We start from the raw sequence: 20,525 nt of genomic DNA on the forward strand, positions 1-20,525 counted from the left end.
GAGAGAGAGAGAGAGAGAGAGAGAGAGAGAGAGAGAGAGAGAGAGAGAGAGAGATGGATGATGGGGGAGGGGGAGAAAAATCCATGCTGATAAAAATAGCTTGGGACAGAGCAGAGAATGAATAAACACTGAGTGAAGCCTCAGCATTCAGAGAATGGTCTCAGCTGTCAGCAGCTAGTTGACTAATACTTATCAGTTTCAAACAGTAAAAACAGTGACAGCTTTTTCACATAAGATTCATCTTCCATAGAGCATAATGATGTGTGAGGTTGGGAGCTGGGGGAGGGGCAGGGCTGGCAATGGACAATAACAGTTTCCTGTATCAAAAACTCATTTCATTGCAAGGACTACATTTCCGTGAAGGGAGCCAACTGACCCCAACAGCAAGTATACAAGGTCCTGGCTGCCTTGCTTCAGTGGTTTCTCTGATTGGCTTTCTTCAATTCCATCTTCCAGGTTAATAATAAAAGCTTCCATTTCTCTCGCAAAAGTTCCAAGGTTAATGCAGGAAGTTTTCATTGAAAAACTTATCATACTACCCGATTTATTTCCGGAAACTCAGCATATGACCTGGGACTTGGCTGGCATATAGGCAGAGCCCACTATCTTGAAAAAGTCCTTCTGTGGGACTCATTAGAACTAGGACTCAGAAAGTGAGAGGAAGAAGGATATACTTATTTTGATAGTTGTGTTGATAAGTGCATACTTGTAGCTATCATTCTTTCCAGGAGAGCATGCCCAAATATAAAAAATGCAGGAAGAGATGATAAATCAAAGGTGATGCCAATCTCCTTTGAGTCTTAAGTGCTATTTTATTTAAAAATGCTCAATTAATAATCTAGAGGAGACTCTGTAAACATCTGTTCTTTAGTAAATAGATGTCAAAAGTCAGAAAGGCTTTAACTCTCACAGATCTCTGTGTGGTGTGGTTAGATTCTGTGACAGTACTTCCTAAAACAATTCAAAGTAATAGCCAGAAGTGTATTGATGATGAAAAAGTATGCTATAAATGTAATGAAGTAAGAAAAGCTCCACTCCTTGTGCCAGAAAGTCTGCCAGTTTCCTTTAAATGTTTTGCACTTCATTTCCCCCCCAAAATAAATCTGCTAATTGTAACTCATCTTATGTGTGCCAAGCGCTGATTTGACTCTTTTAACCTCTGCCTATCCCTCATAGAGCATTATTTAGCTGACTGTTATTACATGGACAAAAAAATGGAATTGGTGTATGCGAGATGAGAGTATGTCCTTTGGATTGGAAGCTTTGTCACTCACAGTTAATCGAGTTGGGGACTTTCTGAGGGAGAGCTGAATGAACACTGAAAGCTAACCTAATGAAAAAGTATGAGCATTTTCAGAAGACATTGTTGTATAAATCATTGTTCACCTCTGTGGATGAGGCCTACAGTCACCGCAAAGAAATCTGAGCCTACCTGCTTCTTGACTCTGTCCTTCCATTTCTTCTGTACTTTGTTTTTCCTCTGGACCATTCTCATCTTTCAAGAAAATGAGAAGAGAAAAAAAAATACATCAAGTCAATTTATGTAATTCTCTTTATGGCTAATATGCAGCACTGAAATTAATTGTAACCAATGTAGCATGATGCCCCATAAAGCAAAGCAGAGAGATAAATCAGAGGCATGAGACAGAAAAATCACCTACATCAATACTTGCATTTATACTTCTCCCTTTTCACATGATTTGCTTGATGAAATGTTGAACTGCAGTAAACAAAATTCACTTAGCAGTCCTAGGAACAGCTTTTCCCTTGCACAGTGTTTCCCAACATGTAATACAGGTTTTCATTCTAATTTGCTTTGCTCCCTTGATTTAGCAAATGCGTTGTATAAGGAAGTTTGGCTAATTTTCTATGCCCTTTATTTTTCTGTGCAGGGTATGTTACAAAGAATTCTCCTTCCACTTCACATTCACAAAACAGTATAACATATCCATGCTATGAAATATTTTGTCTTGAACAGATTATGGTAAAGCTCCTTGAAAATAACCCCTTGACAAATAAGTGGGCAGTTGCAATGTGTACTAGAAACCAACTAAAATTTTCTTTTGGCTAATATATATGTTATATATGCCTGTATGTGTGTATATTTATGTGTAGAAAAAACAAACTTCCTAAAGGCAAGTAAAGGCATGGTTTTATAACTCACTGCTAGAAAAGTTTCCAAAATTTCCTTTTGTTTGGAAATTAAAAAAAAAAGGGGGGGGATAAATTTACAAAGAGTATAGGAATAAAATATAAAACATGTAGTTAAAGCATAGCAAACAGAATCAGAAGTTACTAGCATCTACTGCTATGGGTTAAAATAGCCACAGAGCCTTGGTCTCCCAAGAAATAGAGTCTATGTTTCTTCTTCTTGCATCTGGACTGGTTCTGTGATGTAGGTGGATCAATGAAATGTAGAAGTTATATTCTGGAATTTCCAACCAAAACCTCAGAGTACTACCAGCTTAGAACTTCCAGAATCAATTTTGCACCTTCCTGTGACTTACTTCTTTTGCATCTTATCTTCCTTTATTCCTAAGAAAGCATTTTATCCTGATTCCATAAGCAATGTAACAGCTAAACTAGAGTTTGCTTTCCAAAAGGAAATAGAACATTGTGCAGCCATGATTCAAAGGGACAAAAAGAACATGGTTAAGGTGGTTGCTTTAGGGATTAGATGGGTCAGGCCCCGGAGATGTACATTAGGTACATAGTCAGACTGGTTCTTATTGTACTCTGGAAGCCAGCCACTTTTCTGTGAAAAAGACGACATTAGCCTACCAAGTGGAGAAGGAGCGACAGGGCAGAGAGAAGGCCATGTGTGGGAGCAGGAGGGCTGGCCCTGTGAGTAAGCTTTTTTGTACCAGGCTAGCTGCCCACCAAACACCACCCCTGATGACCTTAACCAGGGCACAGAAACAAAGAATCACCCAGCTGAGCCCTTTTATAATTTCTGACCACAAGCAGGTTCAGATCACTTAACCTTGTTTTATTGGATATGCAACTACAATCAGCTCTTAATCCAGAGGTAAGAACAGGAAATTCTTCCCAGAGGAAGACTGAACAAGTTGAGCCAGAACAAGAGCCTCAGAAATATTAGGGGAACATTTCATCAAGAAGTTCTAGAAAAAAAAAATGCATTGAAGAACATTTTAGAAGGAAAGCATTTAGAATTGACTTGAATAAAAGAAAAAAGTTTTCACTAAAAAGAAAAAAAAGTCACATGGAAGTTGGGAAGGAATGCTATGAATAAATACATAAATACATGCAGCGTTTCCTCTGCCCAGCTCTGTGCGTCTGTCCTGAGGGACTCTGTGTAACGCTTAACATGAGAACCCGAGCTGTTCTGAGGATCCCTACACTCAATGTTTTAAATGGCATATTTACAAGTACCACATGAGTATCTGACATTTTTCTCTGCCCTGGTTATTCATGTAGGCAATGGTGTTGACTTTAGCTCTGGAGAAAAAAGTAGTCAATACTGCTGCTCTTATTCTCTTAACAAGGCTGAGTTGGCACAGAAGCATGTGTCAAAAACATAGGTCAGTATTTCACCTTTTCCTCCCACCAAAAGGACTCAGAGTCAAGTAGTAGAAATCTGCCAGCTTTTCTACCTCCCCCAACAAAAAGACCTTTTGACACAAAATTTACAACTGGTTTGAAATCTGGGGAGACAGGCTGCCTTAGAAACTAGTTTAGTTGTTACATTGCTTATGGAGTCAGGGTAAAAAGCTTTCTTAGGAAGAAAGGAAGATAAGCAAAAGAAGTAAGTCACCGGAAGGTGCAAAATTGATTCTGGAAGTTCTAAGTGCATGAATAGGAAATACACGATGACACCCGAAATCCACTTGTACAATAAGAACCAGTCTGCTTACCTACTGTACATCTCCTGGGGCTCACCCATCTAATCCCTAAAGCAACCACCTTAACCGCGTTCTTTGCTGTCCCTTTGAATCATGGCTGCACAACGTTCTATTTCCCTTTGGAAAGCAAACTCCAGAAACGTTCGGCATGTTTATCACAGAGGGAACGCACTCTAGGAGAATGCTGGATGGGCTGTTGGAGTAACAGGCCCTCAAGTGAAAAGATTGGAGTATATATCTATCTCTTCCATCAATTTCCAAATGCTAGTGTGTTCCCAAAGCCAGCAGGGGGAAGCAGTGCCGAAGTCTTGGTTTCTGAGCCCAGCTTATGCATTCTTGGGCAATTAGATTAGCATTCATTTCACTCTCTTTTAGAGGGATGGTTGACCTGCTTATAACTTTCCATCCATTTCAAAAGCCTCAATTGGGTTCTTTCTTCGTGAAAGAGTGGACTTCCACTGAGAGGGGGGAAAATTCCATTACATAGCTACATGTAAGTATTTGATGAGGGCAAGTTTTCTTTTTATTAGTCTTGTCTGACTAGCTATCTTCACAGGAAGCACATAAACAATAAAAATTAAGTAGGGAACAGAGTGTAAACTTGTGGGTTTTAGAAAGGATTTAAAAGTTTATAATAAATGTGAAAAAAAAAAGGGAAATGACAGGCTACTTTGTTAGCTTAAAAAGTGTTGCACAGTAGCTAAGTTCTCTAAGTTAATATACCTTTAAGATCACCTCAGATAATAAAAACAGGCTTTAATTCAGGTAATATAAATTTCCCTATCATTTATGCTTAGTGTCACAATATTTTACCATGCCAAAAAACACAATAACCATGAGAATTCTAGCCTTTGCAGTATTTTTGTTTCTCAAGCATTAGTGCCCTGCTCATCACTCTTTCGACCCACGTATACTGAACACAAACTAAATGCAAGATAGTTCAGAAATTTTATAGAAATAAAAAGAAGAGGCTCCAACTGCAAAGTGAATTCACCTAAGTGGAGGGAAGACACTCTTGCTTGGAGAATAATAATGCTGTACAGGTTAATTCTTTGGAAAACTTTTGCAAGGACAACTTCTCAAATTTCATGTCCACAAATCATTATCCTGATAGTTGTAGTTCCTTTTATGAATAGTGCATGGGGACAGGAAGGAAAAGGGAAATTAATCAGAGCAAACCAGTCCAGTTGTTGAAAAATACAACTTGCTGGTATTCTAATACTGTATCTATTAAAGGTGCCAAGATTTCTGGACAATTTAGATACAGTGATTTGCAAATTGGGTTATTGGTCCCAACATTTTTGAGTCCCTGGGAAAATGTAAAGCCTTATAAATGTCAGTGTTCCTCCACAATACAGAGAATTCTTCCCTTTCCCATGGTGTTTGACTTGACTGTGCAGTTAGTTGATTTGCTTCATAAAATACCAGTGGAGGTAATGTCAGTAAAGGGCTTAACTATGTTGCCTGACTGCACTTGGCACTTTTATGCTCCTGATGTTTTCCATGACAAAAAAAGATGTTTCTGTAGTGATACCTGAAGCAGACTGACTCCAAGCCACAGTATGGAAATTTGTAAATCCAGGCAACACAGAGCTGAAAACAAAACCACCCTGCTGAGCTCAACCTATATAGGCTATATACCATAATCAATCAGCAAACTTATCAGTGTGACTGTAAATCATTGCATTTAGGGTGATTTCTTAACCAGCATTATTATGACAATAACTAGTAATTAGAAATTATAAATTTTTCTCAGGTCAGAAAGGCTCAGGGTTTTTTAAAATTATTATTATTATTTTAAAGATTTTATTTATTTATTCGTACAGAACTGGGGTACAGGCCAGAGATGCGGAGGGTGAGAGGATTCACCAGAGACAGAGTGGGGAGCAGAACAGGCAGATCGACGAAGTACACTGCTGAGGGGAGCAGCGGGCGGGTCAGGAGAGGTCTGCCACGCCATGTGGTCACCTCCGGGGCAGGCGGGAATCGAACTAATGCGGGAGTGGCTTAAGCTTCTTTGTGCTGTGCTTTAACCTGCTGCGCCACCAGGGAGGGCCCTTTTTTATTATTTTTTAACTCAGTGCTCTTTTATTCATAAGGAATTCTGTCCTTAATTGTATACTTTGCCATGTGGGCAACAGGATAGTACTGGTTCATAGTAGCTAACATGCATACCATTGCTAATAATATGTATCATATATATAATAAAATAAACATAGTTAATGTTAATTATGTTTCAATTAGTATTTAAGAGAGCCTTGAATGGGTTAACAAATTTAATTCACATAATAGTAGGTTATTATTATCCACATTTCACAGATGGGGAAACTGAATCACAAAGATGTTAGGTAATTTGTCTACAGTTAGAAGCCATGGCAGCAGGGTTTCAAACATATACCAGAGACCCCTGCTGGCTCCCTGAGAACCTAACATTTATTGTCTGGTTAAGACTGTCAAATTAAGGGTCAGCATATCTAGGGAAAAATGATAATACAAAAAGAGTTGAAAACTAAGCTCTAACTCAAATGGATTAACGAAGAATACTAGCCTTGAGACCAGAGTTCATCTGATATTTACTACAATGCTACAACCCCAAACTTATTATTTTAATGCTAGACACTTTTGTTTGGGTATAATTTTAAGCAAGAGAATGTTACCAAAAAGGTACATGAAGTTTTGTTTTCCCTCTGAACCTATTGAAAGTGAGTGGAAGAGAGAATCAACTTCATCAACTTTGAATAATTTGTTACGTAGTCTGTACAAACAGGAATATTCTCCTTTATAACCACAATGAAACTGTCAAAATCAGGAGATTAGCATTGATGACATTTCTATTATCACAGGCCACTTTTCAGGTTTTACTAATTCCCCAATTACATTTTTCACAGCAAGCTGGGATCATGCACTATTGTCACATTTCACTGGGTTCCTTCAATGGGACACAGAAATGCCCCCCCCCCCAGCCCTGTCTGAGTTTAGTAATGGGTGCTTTCCTCTCACTCCCCTTCAGTTTGATGTCTAGCTTGATCACCCACTACTTAATAGATTCAGGAAGGAAGAAAGGGGGAGGGGCGAAAGAAAGGAGGGAGGGAAGATGAGTTTCATGCACTTAAAATTTTTGTTCTGGAGATGTTCTCAGATGATTGATCTATTTGGTATTTCATTGGAAGAAAGTAAGTTCCGAAGCTGTAATTGTAATGAGAACCCTCACATGCATTGTTCAGGCAGGTCAAAAGAGGTTCACAGTTGAGGAATGACCCTCTAGCACTGGGGGGTGCCCCCAAGGCAACGGGCACTTTATGCATCTCATACCTGTTGTACTGTGAATCCCACAATGGTCCTACTGAGTTAAACTTTCATCTAGATTTTTCACATGAAAAAATCAAGGTCGTGTAAGGTCAAGTCACTTCCCTGAAGTGACACAATTAGTGGCAGGTCTGGAGCTTAAACTCAGGTCCAGATTATGCCAAAGCCTGAGGTCTCTTTCTTGCCTTGTATCTTCCTGTGACCTCCTCTGACCCTCGAGAACTAACTATGGTCCTTGGCTGAATGCTGTCCCTCACTGTCCCTATGATGCCTTCAGAGCCAGCACTGGACCCAAAACTCACTAGGGCACCATGAATACTTGTGAAGGGATTAAAAAAGAAATTTCGTAATTATAATTACTGTAAGCAGTAAAACTTTTATTGCTTGAACTATATTTCAATTCTCAATATACTGTGTCTCTCAGAGTCTCTGACTGAATCTACTGTGTCTCTCAGAGTCTCTGACTGAATCCATCTACGCTCTTGTCCTGATTTACGTTTTTGGTTTTATATAAAATAATTACATATAGTCTTCTAACATGTAAGTTATATATTTTCATTGTTTATGTGTTAATATACCCACTTGAATGTCAGTTCCCCTAATGCAAGGATCTTAGTGCTTGATCTCACCTAAGTACCTAATGAGCAAATAAATGGTTCAATACATATTTGTGATAATGAAATCTGTTCTTCCCTTACCTAGATTTGCATGACTAGCTCATAGATTTATCAGGAAAACAAATAAAATAATAATTATCCTTTATTCCAGGATCAAAAGTTTACTTATTCAATAAGAGGCTCATATGTCATGGGGTCAAGATATTTCAGGAACTGTGACCCAGACACTAAACCCAGATACTTGTTATAATAGATCTGCCATCATTTTGTCTTCTTACTCAAGTTAGTTTAAAATAGGAGACCTTTTACCCAGACCACAGAGGTTGTATATGGAACTTTAAAGAAAAACAGTAATCCAGACCCATGATTTAGGACCTCCTGGGAAGTTGGTGGGGCATATATTCTCAGTTGGGGCAATGCTGTCCTGTTACCATTACTAGCCCTGCCGAAAACCACCCAAATGGTATTATAATTATGCCCCACTCATGCAGGCTATGTTAGAACCATGGGTTGATCTTCAAGTAAAGGAAAGATAAGACTGTCATTGATCCTATCTCTTTTTAATAATGTCCTGAAAGAGCATAACTTGTCTCTGTAGAGGGAAAAGGAAATATTTTTTAAATTTTTCTAGTTTTCATTTTCTTGAGGTAATGTTGGTTTATAATACTGCTCAGTAGTAGTGTTCAGATGAACGTCACCACACCACACCATACCACACACACCACTAAGGCACCCATAGTCCTCCACCACAGTCCAGTAAGCCCCTTTCATATTTAATATGAAAGGGGCTTAATTATTTCATATTTCGCCATCCCCCCTTCAATGACACTCTGTAAGCCTGTTATTTTTAAAGCATATGTGTCTATTAAGAGGTGGTGGGAAGCCTATAGGGGTCACATTGAGATGGAAAAAAGCACAAAATTAAGAATGATGTAAAAAAAAAAGAGAGAGATACACACTCTTAAGTGTAACAAAAGTTCAAGAAATAGAAGATAGTAGTGTGCTTTAGACTGTCCCTTCCAGATAGTGTGATAGAAGGTACAGAACCAAGTGTTCAAGGGAACACTTTATGGAACTCCATGAATACCTGCTGAAGATTGCATTTTTTAGCATTTACACATTGAAAGTATGACCCTGGCACACCAAAGCTTCTTGTGGCATAACTTGATATAAAAATAGCACAAGGCAATGTAACAAAGAACTATTTCCAATATCACACATACCCTCTTAATAGATAACATGTGGGTCTCCCATATGGCATGTTAGTACAAATACTTTCACTTGATACGGTTAGATTTAATCCAAGCATTTTCCAAACACCATTTGGTAATACAGTCTTCCCTAAGGAAGCTGTAGCTCCTTGCAGAGATACAGAGCATCCTGTATACTATCAATAACTATTAAGGGATGACAATAATAAGAAAAATATTAATGCAGTCTTTGTTTTAAAGATCATTGAGTAAACAAATAGGAATTAAACAACTTTCCCAGTCTTCCAGTGACTTTATTGTGCAACTAGGATTAGAAATCAACTTACACTGATGCTTATGGTTTTCTCCTAGCTCTTTGATGCTGGTAAATTGGTGACAAATCACACAGGTTTTCAGACACACACACACACACACACACACACACATATACACACAGCCTGATGTCTACATCATAACTGAAAAAGTTATGAAGAGTACAAAGTTAGCATAATAGCATAACAATGGGATTTCTGTGCTCTCTTTTAAACAAAGCAATTTCATTTTTCATTTAACTTTAAGCCCTAAGGTTAAATTTCCTTCTAAAAATTACATTTTGCTGTATTGTCATTTATGTTTCTGAGTGGAGATAGCTGATGTGCCTACACATTTGCTTAATGCTGGCATACTTTGTATTCTGCACAGATGTTAAGATACAGAACTGGTAAAAAAGAAACACTGTTCAGCTATTTTTTTTTTTTTCTGGGAGAACATAAAGCATATAAAGATGTTCTTTGAATAGAGGAATCATTCCATGAATATATTCAAAAGTTGTTAGGTATATTTATCATCAATTAATATTTGTTGAGTACCATTAAAGATCAAGATGGTAAAGAGTGAATAAACAAGTTTTTTCCTATAGGAGTTGGCAAGAAAAGGAGGGATGGAGTAAATTTTATGATATGTACCTGTCTGTGAAAGACAAAATAGGGGTGCTCATAATTACCTAGATGAAAAATATAAAACCTTATCTTCTACATGTAGATCTGAATAGATGTTGGATATCTGAGCTGAATTAAATGAGGAATATTTGGGTTTCAATTCTTCACTTTGCCTTGCCAAGTGGCTTTTTGGGAAATCATTGATTGAAGTGTTCATACACTGAGAACTAACGTCCCTTGGGGAGGTCACAATTCCATATACATATATTTGAAGGTGCAGGCAACCCACCATTATGACAGTAAACAAGTTTCTATCATTTTCCCATTTAACAATATAGTCCCATTAGTATTGAAACACATTCTTTAAGTGGTGAAAATAATATTTTAGAGATTGAATTGGAATTTTGAAGTTTAGGATGAAAACAATGAATGGGTCTTCCATGATTCAGTACCACAATTTTATAAAAGTATGCCCTCAATTATAATCCTGTAGGGAACAGAATATGACTATTAAGCTCACCAACACCTATACAAACAACAATGTTCTCTGTGTACTTTATCTCTCTAAAAATTTCAGAACTCCAGAAATGTGTTTAACCAAATGCTCACTTTAACAGCTTCCTAACATTGTATCGGAACACATTTCAACTTATTATTCTCTTTATATCACATGAAAATAATTCACATGCCTGTAGGCAAGAAACCAATGTTTTATTCGTGTCTAAATTTATCCCAGAAAGCTGTATTTTTGGGCATCTCATACTTTCTGTGGAGAGGAGTGGCTGGAAAATGAGTGTCTGAGCATCAACATCCTTTGGAGGCCAAGGCCATATTTTAAAAATATGATAAAAAAAAAAAGCTCAATAAATATACAAGTCACTGGGTCTGGTTCAGAAGGTCTGAGAGGAGGCCTAAGCTTGGCGTCTCCAACTAGTTTTCAGCTGAAGCTGCTCAGAACTGCTCAGAACCACTGGTTTCAGCTCCAGAGTGTTAACAGGTAAGATAGCACAATATGGTTTATTCTCATTCTCTGAACATTACTGTGAGTAGCCCAATTTAACTTTATGAACACATTGTTCCAACGTCCCTGAATCTTCGTGGCTACTAGCTGAGTAATCCCTTCAAACAAAGCGATGGTTCATAGGCAGAAAAAAATGTCAATCTTTCCATGAAAAAAAAAAAAAGTACCTTTTCACTTTCACTAAAATTATGACTGCCACCTTATTTTAAAAAGTTTTTCAGCCTTGCATACAACTTTGGGATGTTCCCTTTGTTCTGGACACTGTGCCAGGTGCTGCAGATACAGGAACAAAGAGGGAACCCCCTGCCCCCAGGCACTTACTGAAGAGTTGAGGAGTACCACACAAGCACGAATGTTGTGCTGGAGATGCAGCAAGGGTGCGAGGGATAATCCCAGGACTGATGGGTCAGGGAGAGGGGATGTACCAATTGGAATTGGTCATTGAGCTAATATTATTAAGTAGTCAGTGCCCACCAGACCCTGCCCTTTAAAATTGTGGTATCCAGATCTCCCTGGTGGCCTAAGGTTAAGTCGCAGTGCTGTCACCTCTATGGCCCGAGTTTGATCCCCCTCTAGGAAACAGGCCCACATATAGGGCAGCAGACCTCTCCTGTCTAGCCCACTGCTCCCCTCAGCAGTGTTTTTCAGTAAATTCCCCTGCTGGGCTCCCCACTCTCTCTCTCTGGTGAACCCTCTCACCCCCTCCAGCACCTATGGCCTACATCCCAGCTCTTCCACTCAAAAATAAATGAAATCTTAAAAAAATTAAACTGTGGTGTCTACTGTGATTGTTCTAGATCTACTATCCTTATGATTTCTTTCCCATAACACTGTGCTTTAAGAAAGGATCAGCTGTCATTTTCAATTTAATATAAATTACTTTTATTTATTACTCTATCATCTCTTCCAAGACTACTAGTTTTCTAGAACTATTACCTATAACACTAGTTTAATAATTACTATTCTCAATATCAATACTTCCTGGACTTAATTTAAATTCCCCCAAATACCTATTAGGTCTATCCTATAAAGTTTTATTGGGATCTTACTTCACTGTAAACAAATGAAAAAAAGTCTAAGCATTTTTCTTTATGCTCTCTTCCCAATGGTATCTATCTTTTCCCTGTGCCAGAGCAATACCTGCTGGTAATATACTCTTAATAGTCATCAAAAACAATTAGTCAACAAACTCAAGGACTAGGGAAAAACTGTCAGGGGTGGCTGATGTTATTTTAGAAAAGTCAATATAAATATCAGAAGCCACATCAAAAGACAAATAGAAACATCTGTTTCTTTTTTCCTGGTGGCAGAGTAGGCCACAGACAATTAGGTATTGCCAGCGTGTATAATACCATAGACATAAAACGACACTTGAATCCCTCTCTGGACAGTATTCTGGCATATACTTTGTTCTTTCTGCCAAATTGGTCAATTTGCAGAAGTCTGCCCTTATCTAATGCACTTTTTTGGATAACTCCAAAAGAATTCCAGCTGTCTTCACTCTACAGAAATATGTTTGGTGAAAAAAAAAAAAAAAGTAGCTGACAGCCCTGTGATCAATGAAAAGAGCAATCTCTGCAAGTGATTACATTCCTTCAAAGCAAGAATCAGTCTACCTAGTAGACATTGGTCTATTCCCTGTCATGGTTTCCAGGGATGGTCACTTAATAGGTAGAACCCCTTCCTGTTTAAACTAATGGGTCCCCACGAGGAGGTAGTGGATAGAGCAGGGAGCAATACACAGACACAATTTGATGGTGGGGCATGATGGAGCACTGCCAATGAGAAGACCACAGGAGAACACTCTTACAACAAAGGCTTCAGAAAAGATCTTAGGCTTTTCTGTCTTCTTGGCAGTTTGCTTATGAGAATAAATTATTTGACCTCTTCCAGATCTCATTGCAAATGTCAGATGATCCTGGGCTTGGAACCAATTTCCTTCTTTCACCCCAGACGATCTATAGTTTCTAGAAGTGTCAAAATGGTTTGAGTTTTTAACTTTTTTTCAAAAAGTGAAAATATTGTAATGATGGTGGCTTGTGATTTTGATGTCAATTAAAAATATATCAAGTTTGGCCCTCCCTGGTGGCGCGGCGGGTAAATGCACAGCACTGAGAAGCTAAGGCCACTTCCTCATGAGTTCGACTCCCACCTGCCCGGGAGGTGACCACATGGCGTGGCAGACCTCTCCTGACTCGCCCGCTGCTCCCCTCAGCCGTGTACTTCGTCGATCTGCCTGTTCTGCTCCCCAATCTGTCTCTGGTGAAGCCTCTCGCCGCCCCTGAGCCTCTGGCCTGTACCCCAGTTCTGTATGAACAAATAAATAAATCTTTAAAAAAAATATATCAAGTTAGATCAAAAGTTTTTCTGATCACAGGACATTTGGAAAAAAAAGAACCTTCAAATGAATGGCATGTGACTAATTTTATCTATATAGCAGATTTTAAATTTATGATTGGAGTAATTTATAAGAACAAATAATGACTGGAAGAAACAACATGTCTTCCAAGAAAAAGATAACCTTTTGAAGTCTCTCTGTCCATTTAAAATTATATTATTATTTTGCTCAATTTTAATTACCACAAATAGTGGTCCAATAAAGCAAGCCTTAAGAGAGTTAAACAGGTAGGAAACAATAATGTAAATCAGTCTGGGGCCTTCCCTATTGGCCCAAGTAGCATGGCTTCAATTCCCCGGCCAGGGAGCTAACCTGCATGGCACAGAAGACTTCACCTGTCTTGCCCGCTGCTCCTCTCAGCATTGTATTTCAGTAGATCTGCCTGTTCTGTTCCCCACTCTGTCTCTGGTGAATCCTCACACCCCTTGCACCTCTGGACTGTAGCCCAGTTCTTGTATGCATAAATAAATAAAATCATAATAAATAAAGGTTTTAAAAACATAATGTATATCTGACCATTTACATCTTTATAAAACAGCTTTCTTAATCTGTATTCAAAACTCTTAGATTTGCCATATTTTTCTTTTAGTGTCTGGAGTTCGCAATTTTGAAGTGTTACAAGTTTGTAGATAGTCATGAAACAACAATGCTGTTTTCCTGCATGTGTCTTAAACATTATATGTGGTGAGCAGTTTTTAATATTTCCCTTCAGTTTTTTTCTTTTAGCCTCTTCTAGTATGAAACATCATATATAGTTAACACATTTTCCTTTGTTGACTCATGAGCTAAATAACACTTTTACCAATACCTTGGTAAAATCAAAATATGATTTTTTTAGAAAAGAACTCACATTACAGGATTTTGATTCCATTTGTTTGCTGGTAAAGACATAAAATGCATTTTTTTTTGTCTTTTTGATGCATTCAGTGTAATTCAAGAGACACCCTGAATTAGAGAAAACAATGAAGACAATAAAATCACAGTTTGAGACGGGATTATTTTTCCCATTAAAGCCAGATTGGACATAATTTCCCTAAACGTTACCATTGCCTTATAAAGCCTTTGTGGTGTCAATATTTAAGGAGCAGTAAGAAATACTTACTGGTGGCCTACACATTCTTCACTCTGCTAGTTGGCGAAAGTTATTGTTATTCACATGATGGATAGAAACACAAAATGAGTTCTCTGAGAGACCATAACCCCGCAGGTCCATAATTCTTCCATGACAGTACCACATTAGTCATTTTAGTGACTTAATTTTTGAACTTGCTTCTGTCTCCCTGAAGGAATGAGAGAAATCCTATGTAAAATGTATCCAACCTGAACAGAAGACTCTCAGCTCTTAACTTCAAGTAATATAAAACAGGCACAAGGGAAGGAGACTGTTATCATGCTAGGTGATGGGGAAAACCTATCTAAAAGTTTCTCAAGGACACAATGAGTATCTTTCTGTGATTATTTTAGGGCAGGGTCATCAAACACCAGCCTGAAGGCCTGTTTTTGTTCAGCCTAAAAACTAAGAATGGTTTTTACATTTTTAAAGGGTTATAGTAAAAACAAAGAAAAATATGCTACAGAGACCATATGTAACCTATGAAGACAAAAATATTTCCCATCTGGTCCTTTATAAAGTGCTAGGACTCCTGTTTTAGAGCAACCCAATGAAATCCTGTCAGATGACAGCCTACACAATCACTCCTCTGCCTGTCTTATAGAGCAGCAGTTAACTACATGGTGAAGGGAATGGTTTGATCTCCTACAAAAATTATCTTCAACCTCCTCCCTTTTGTTCAACAAATAAGTTTTTACATGACATTACAGTTCCCATCTCTAACAATTTTTTACTAATTTCAAAACCTCTAGATATTATTGGAAGGGACTTTTGATTTAGAAATGGACTTAAGTGAATAAATGAATTGAATATATGGAGGGCTGTGGTCTCAAAGAACCCCATGGCAGAGACAAAGATGGGATATAAAAAAGTTTTGGAATAAGAAGCTAGAAAGTTGCTTGGAATGGTGGTGGTTTTAAAAAAAAATGCTCTCATACATATACACAATGGAATATTACTCAGCAATCAAAAAGATAAACACATGCCTTTTGCAGCAACATGGATGGAGCTGGAAGGGAACAGGCTTAGTGAAATAAGCCAGAAAGAAAAAATAAAACTACTAGATGGTTTCACTCATAGCAGGAGCATAAAGGACTGGAGGTGGTGGGGATGGGGGGAGGGGGGAGATAATAATGAACAACTATATACCAGAGACATTTTATAGACGTGGAGAGGGGAATGAAATAAAAAATATGGGTGGGGGGAAGTGCGCAGGACTATGGTGATGGCACACCGGTGATTTGGTGATGGGAAGCCCACGGTGAATACAACTGAGATGGAAAAAGATACAAAATGATGTAAAAATAAACTACTATAAAAATATAACATGAAGATTAAAAAAATATGCACTCAAACTCTTAGCTACTCCTTTCTTCAAGAATCAGAAGTCATTTCTCCTCCCCTTGAGTGTTTGTTGGACTTGCAGACTTGTGTCAAATTAATAGAAATGTAGAAATGATGGTGTGTCACTTTTGAAATCAGGTGATCTAAGAAAGGCCACTTCCTTGTGAACACGTTCTTATTCTCTTGGGTCACTTGCTCTTGCAGGGAGTCAGTTACCATGTCTTCTGGACACAGATTAGCTTATAGGAAGGCTCTCATGCTCTTTAGATAACAGTCCTGGAGAAGTTGCCCAGAACTAGGTTCCTGCAAAAGTACATAGGTGGGAGGGTGTATCTGAGAATAGGGGCATATTGGGCTATGTAGACTCTGCAGATATTAGGTTACACATTTTCACCCCATTTTCAATTAGATGTAGGTGTGATGGACTCACCAAAAGTTGAGTTGATTTTAATGCACTTTTTTCCTTTTCCTTTTGTAGCTTACTTTTATTTTCATAACTTGCAGCTCTTCTCTCTTTTCTCAAAACTGATTTTTAGTTTCTAAGTACAAAATAGAAAGCCCACATGGGGAAGAATTGATTCCTTCCAAGAAACCCCAATGTTATCTGTAAAGAATTTTTTTCCAGCAATTAAATGATTTTAGCAATTTCATCTTTGGTGCTCCTGCCTCCTCTTCATACTTACCTGCCTTCCACTTAACCAGTCCACACTCCCACCCTGCTTCTAATTTCCTTGTTCTGTGCTCTTCAGTACATCACTGTCAGCAGACAGTGATGAATACAACTGAGATGGAAATATCAACCTGCCTCCTCCACATCCCTAAATCTTTAACTCAAAGAATTGTGGGGGTGAAATGTCATTTTTCATGTTCTGAGTTAGCTCTCTCATGTGTACAAGGGAAGAAAGTAAAAATTATTCAAGAATTTCTGAAATGATCCCAGTATATACATGACATTGAATGGTATAAAATTTGGTGTGGTTTTCCTTAATTTCCCTTTTATTGAGGACTTACTATGACTTAGTGTTATTGTGATGTATAAACAGTATCTTTCTCTCTCTATATATTAGATCTTAATTTCCAACTTCTGGCCAGAGTTACTAAAATCTGTGTAACATCCTGACTGATAGGGGTTATAGAAACATCTTCTTGCTAGTTATAATAAGCCCCTTTTCAACAATACTTGAGTTTATGCTAATAGGTTAGCTCTTGGTGGGCTCCCAGAGAGCTTCCATGTGGAGTAGTTGCCAGAGTATCCAACCAGGCGAACAGAGGGTTGGTACTTTTAGCCCCAGATGGACCAATGACTTAACAATTCAATCAATCAAGTCTATGTAATGGAACAAAACTCTAAACGCATAGGTTTGGATAGCTTTCCAGTTGCACAGTCACATATGGTGAGGTGGTGTACCCCATTATTTCCACAGAGCCATCTGAACTTAACTCTGGGTACCTCTTTACCTGCATGTTCATCTGTGTCTTTATAATATCCTTTCAAAGAACTGATAATACCAAATACATTTTTGTTTACTGTAAATTTACTGCAAGTAAGTTTTGTATGCTGTTCTAAGAAATTATGCAGAAACCCAGGTAGAGATTGTGTGAGCCCCCTACTCTACAATCTGAAAAATGGATGGTGTAAACTTAGGGTTAGTTTGTGAAGTGGGGGCAGACTTGTGAAAACTGAACCCTTAACCTATGGGGTAGGGAAGTGTCTGATGTTAATCCTAGATGTGTAGTGTCAAAATTTAATTCGATTGCCAGATACCTGCTTGGTTAAGTTGGCGAGGTGAATTGCTTGGCGTTAGGAAAGAGCCCGCATGCTTAGTGTCAGGCTTATGAATAGAGAGGTATCATAATATTAGTAATATGTAGGCAGAGTGCTAAATACCTGAGAGATTTAGCTCATTTCTCACCCAAATTACTTCCAAGTGGATATCACCTTTGCCACACTTGTTTAGATAACAGTCAAGGCTTCCAATGAGTGAGGTACCTAAATTCATACTGCTCAAGTGAGATTTTAAGCCAGGTCTTATTGCCTTAAGACTGTGTTCATATTTTGATTCCCACTTCCTTTGTAACATTCAGTAAATATCCTAAAAAATTCATTGCTGGTTAGTGCCAGTTTAAAATAAACTTCAACTCTCAATGGTCTCTGTTAACAAGGATAACATAAATTGCTCTGGGATAGAATTAACTGTTGTAGAATAGCCACAGGCCTGGTATTCTGGGGATGATTCTCTGTCCAGGAAAAGGAAGATTTCAAAACCTAAATTACATACAAGGCAAGCAATCCTACAAAAGAAAAGGATTAATAGGCTTCCTGTAACTGTAACTACCCCATTCTCCTTTCGGGAGCAATGTTTTATTGCCATGTTCACTGCTCTTTTAGTCCCTAAAGACCTCTTTCAACAATGATTTATCTTAATTTAACATTTTTTTTTCCTAGGAAACCAAGCAGTATACTTCATTCAAGAGAAGTGATTTGTAGTCCTGGTAAATTCCCTTTGTTCATTTGCTTATTCATTTGTTCATTTATTTGGTCTCCACAAATATTTACTAAGTGTCTTGTTTTTAAAAATGGCATTTCTCTATAATACTCTAAGCCCTTTCATTTTTACAGGTAAATATATATGAGACTTTATGGCTGCATGTGTGCTTTTTAAAAATAACATAGTGTCTGTTTGGACTGGAGATGAAATTTTAAAGAAACCTATGCTTTGGAGATGAAAAAATGGCCAACAGCCAGTAATAATTACCAGTTTTCAACATAAAGAACAAAGAGTGTTCCATAAAGTATAAGAAGAAAGACACAAACAAACAAGTACATTCCAGACTTAAGCATGTTATAATTTTCAGGAAACTGGATTTTTATTTCTTTCCTCAGTTGAAACTTCACTGTTTGCTCATAAGGATTTATGATGCTTTTTGGCTGGCACCTGTTGAAGAAATAATGGCAAACTTACTAAGGGGACAGCAACATATACATGGCCAGCAGTGTTTCTGCGTAGAGGAAAGTGAATGTTATAAATCTATTTAGGGAAAGAATAATTTGACCATACTTTTTTTTTTTTTCCTTTCGAGGAAACTACTGCAACTCCCTCCCTAGCCTGAATGTGATTTTACCAAATTGAATCAATTTTCAGTTCTTTACTCAGACTGTTTAAAAAGATATTTTGTTTTCTGAATTTTTTTTCCACTGTGGAGACGAAAAATAGATATCTATCTAGAAGAAATAATAATAGTGATAACAGCTACCACTTTTGAGTGTTTACTGTAGTACAGGCTACATTTTAGGTTTTTTTAAAAATACGTTTTATATCTAAATTTTGCACTAAACCTCAAGAAACAAGGGTTACTACTACAGATGAGACAACTGAGATTTGAGTTGGTTTTATTAAAGCCTACAGGCCTGTAAGTGGCAGCGGTGAGATTCAAACCCACATCTAGCTGCCACTCTAGCCAGTGTCCCTTGGCCACGACCCAATGCATCACTCTTGCCTAACGAACTTTTGACCAAGATAATTTTCCTAACTCATTGTATGAAAATAAATGTATTTTCATTTACATTTAAATTTATGCACAGTTATATTTTAATTAGCAATTCATTATATTTCTAGGCATAACATTTATTGTGAAATCACCATCTTTTGTTTCAGGAATTTGTTTGCTTTGCATTCACTATCACAATAAACATCCTCAGTGCACATGCCAATATGCTCCTCTGAGGCATGTTTCAGTAATGGAGAGATGTGATGTTTTAATCATGTTTTATGATTACTAGCTTTTGTCATCAGTGACCTAGACCTCTGCCACCTTGACCTTATGAAACTCAGTATTTGGAAATCTAGCACTGTGAGGTATTAATGAGTAAGTTGAAAAGCAAAACTTGAGATTTCAGACTCCTAAGAGCTGTGTCTGGAAAATGGGGTCTTAAACCCACAAACTGGCTTTTTATGTTATTTGTAAGATCTGTTCTCCACAAGGCATCCTGAAGGAACGTTGACATGCAGGAACAACACTGAAGGGCATGTGTTATTGAAACACAGGCCTGGTAAAATGATTAGAAAGCTAAGCAGATCATGAAGTCAACTTTCCTAATTTAATGAGTGGTAGATAAGGACATCAGGCAGTACTTGAACACCAAGAGGAAAGCAATTCCCTGTGGCTTTCAATACATAAACATCAGGCTTCTAAAGACAAGGTTAACACACAATCCAAAGAATTTCTGAGGGTAAACAGAAGCTCAAATTCCATTTAGCCCAAGGCTGCCATTTAAACTGGAGCTACTCATAAACATTCTCTGGCATTCCTTTGACCCACTGTCAAGCAACTTGAACATGCAGAAACATTTTTTAAAGAGCACACACACATTTTAGAAGTTGAATTCTACGTAACCTACCTAGGCACTCTTTGAGACTAGCAGCGACATGGTTTACTTTAAATCCCATTCTAAGCCAGAGGGTCTTTTTTTGTCTGTTTCCTATGGATGTGTCACCACCACAGTCACTTCCACTAATTATAGTCACTGCCACAACAAGTCTTTCCTTTTTTTAAAATTTTTTTGAAGGTAATCTGAGGGTTTATTTTTCACTCATTTTATTGCATGAAAATGTTGTTAGGCAAGCATAGAAGGAACTTGAGACATCCAAAGGCTACAAAGATCAACAGACACCTTCCAGAAAAGGCCTCAACCTGTTACTAGAAAAGGCTGAACAACACAAGAGTCCCCTGACTCTT

General features: G+C 37.9%; 1 protein-coding gene across 1 annotated transcript in view; it reads right to left on the reverse strand.

Annotated features, from left to right (window-relative positions):
• Positions 1-20,525, reverse strand: part of MACROD2 (MACRO domain containing 2) — a 1,662,610-nt gene that overhangs the window by 106,376 nt on the left and 1,535,709 nt on the right. The window contains 1 exon segment of the mRNA XM_012728257.1: positions 1,433-1,495. Coding sequence (XP_012583711.1) covers positions 1,433-1,495 — 63 coding nt within the window.

The sequence above is a fragment of the Condylura cristata genome, unplaced genomic scaffold (assembly GCF_000260355.1).
Source record: "Condylura cristata isolate star-nosed mole 26May11 unplaced genomic scaffold, ConCri1.0 scaffold00022, whole genome shotgun sequence".
NCBI lineage: Eukaryota > Metazoa > Chordata > Mammalia > Eulipotyphla > Talpidae > Condylura > Condylura cristata.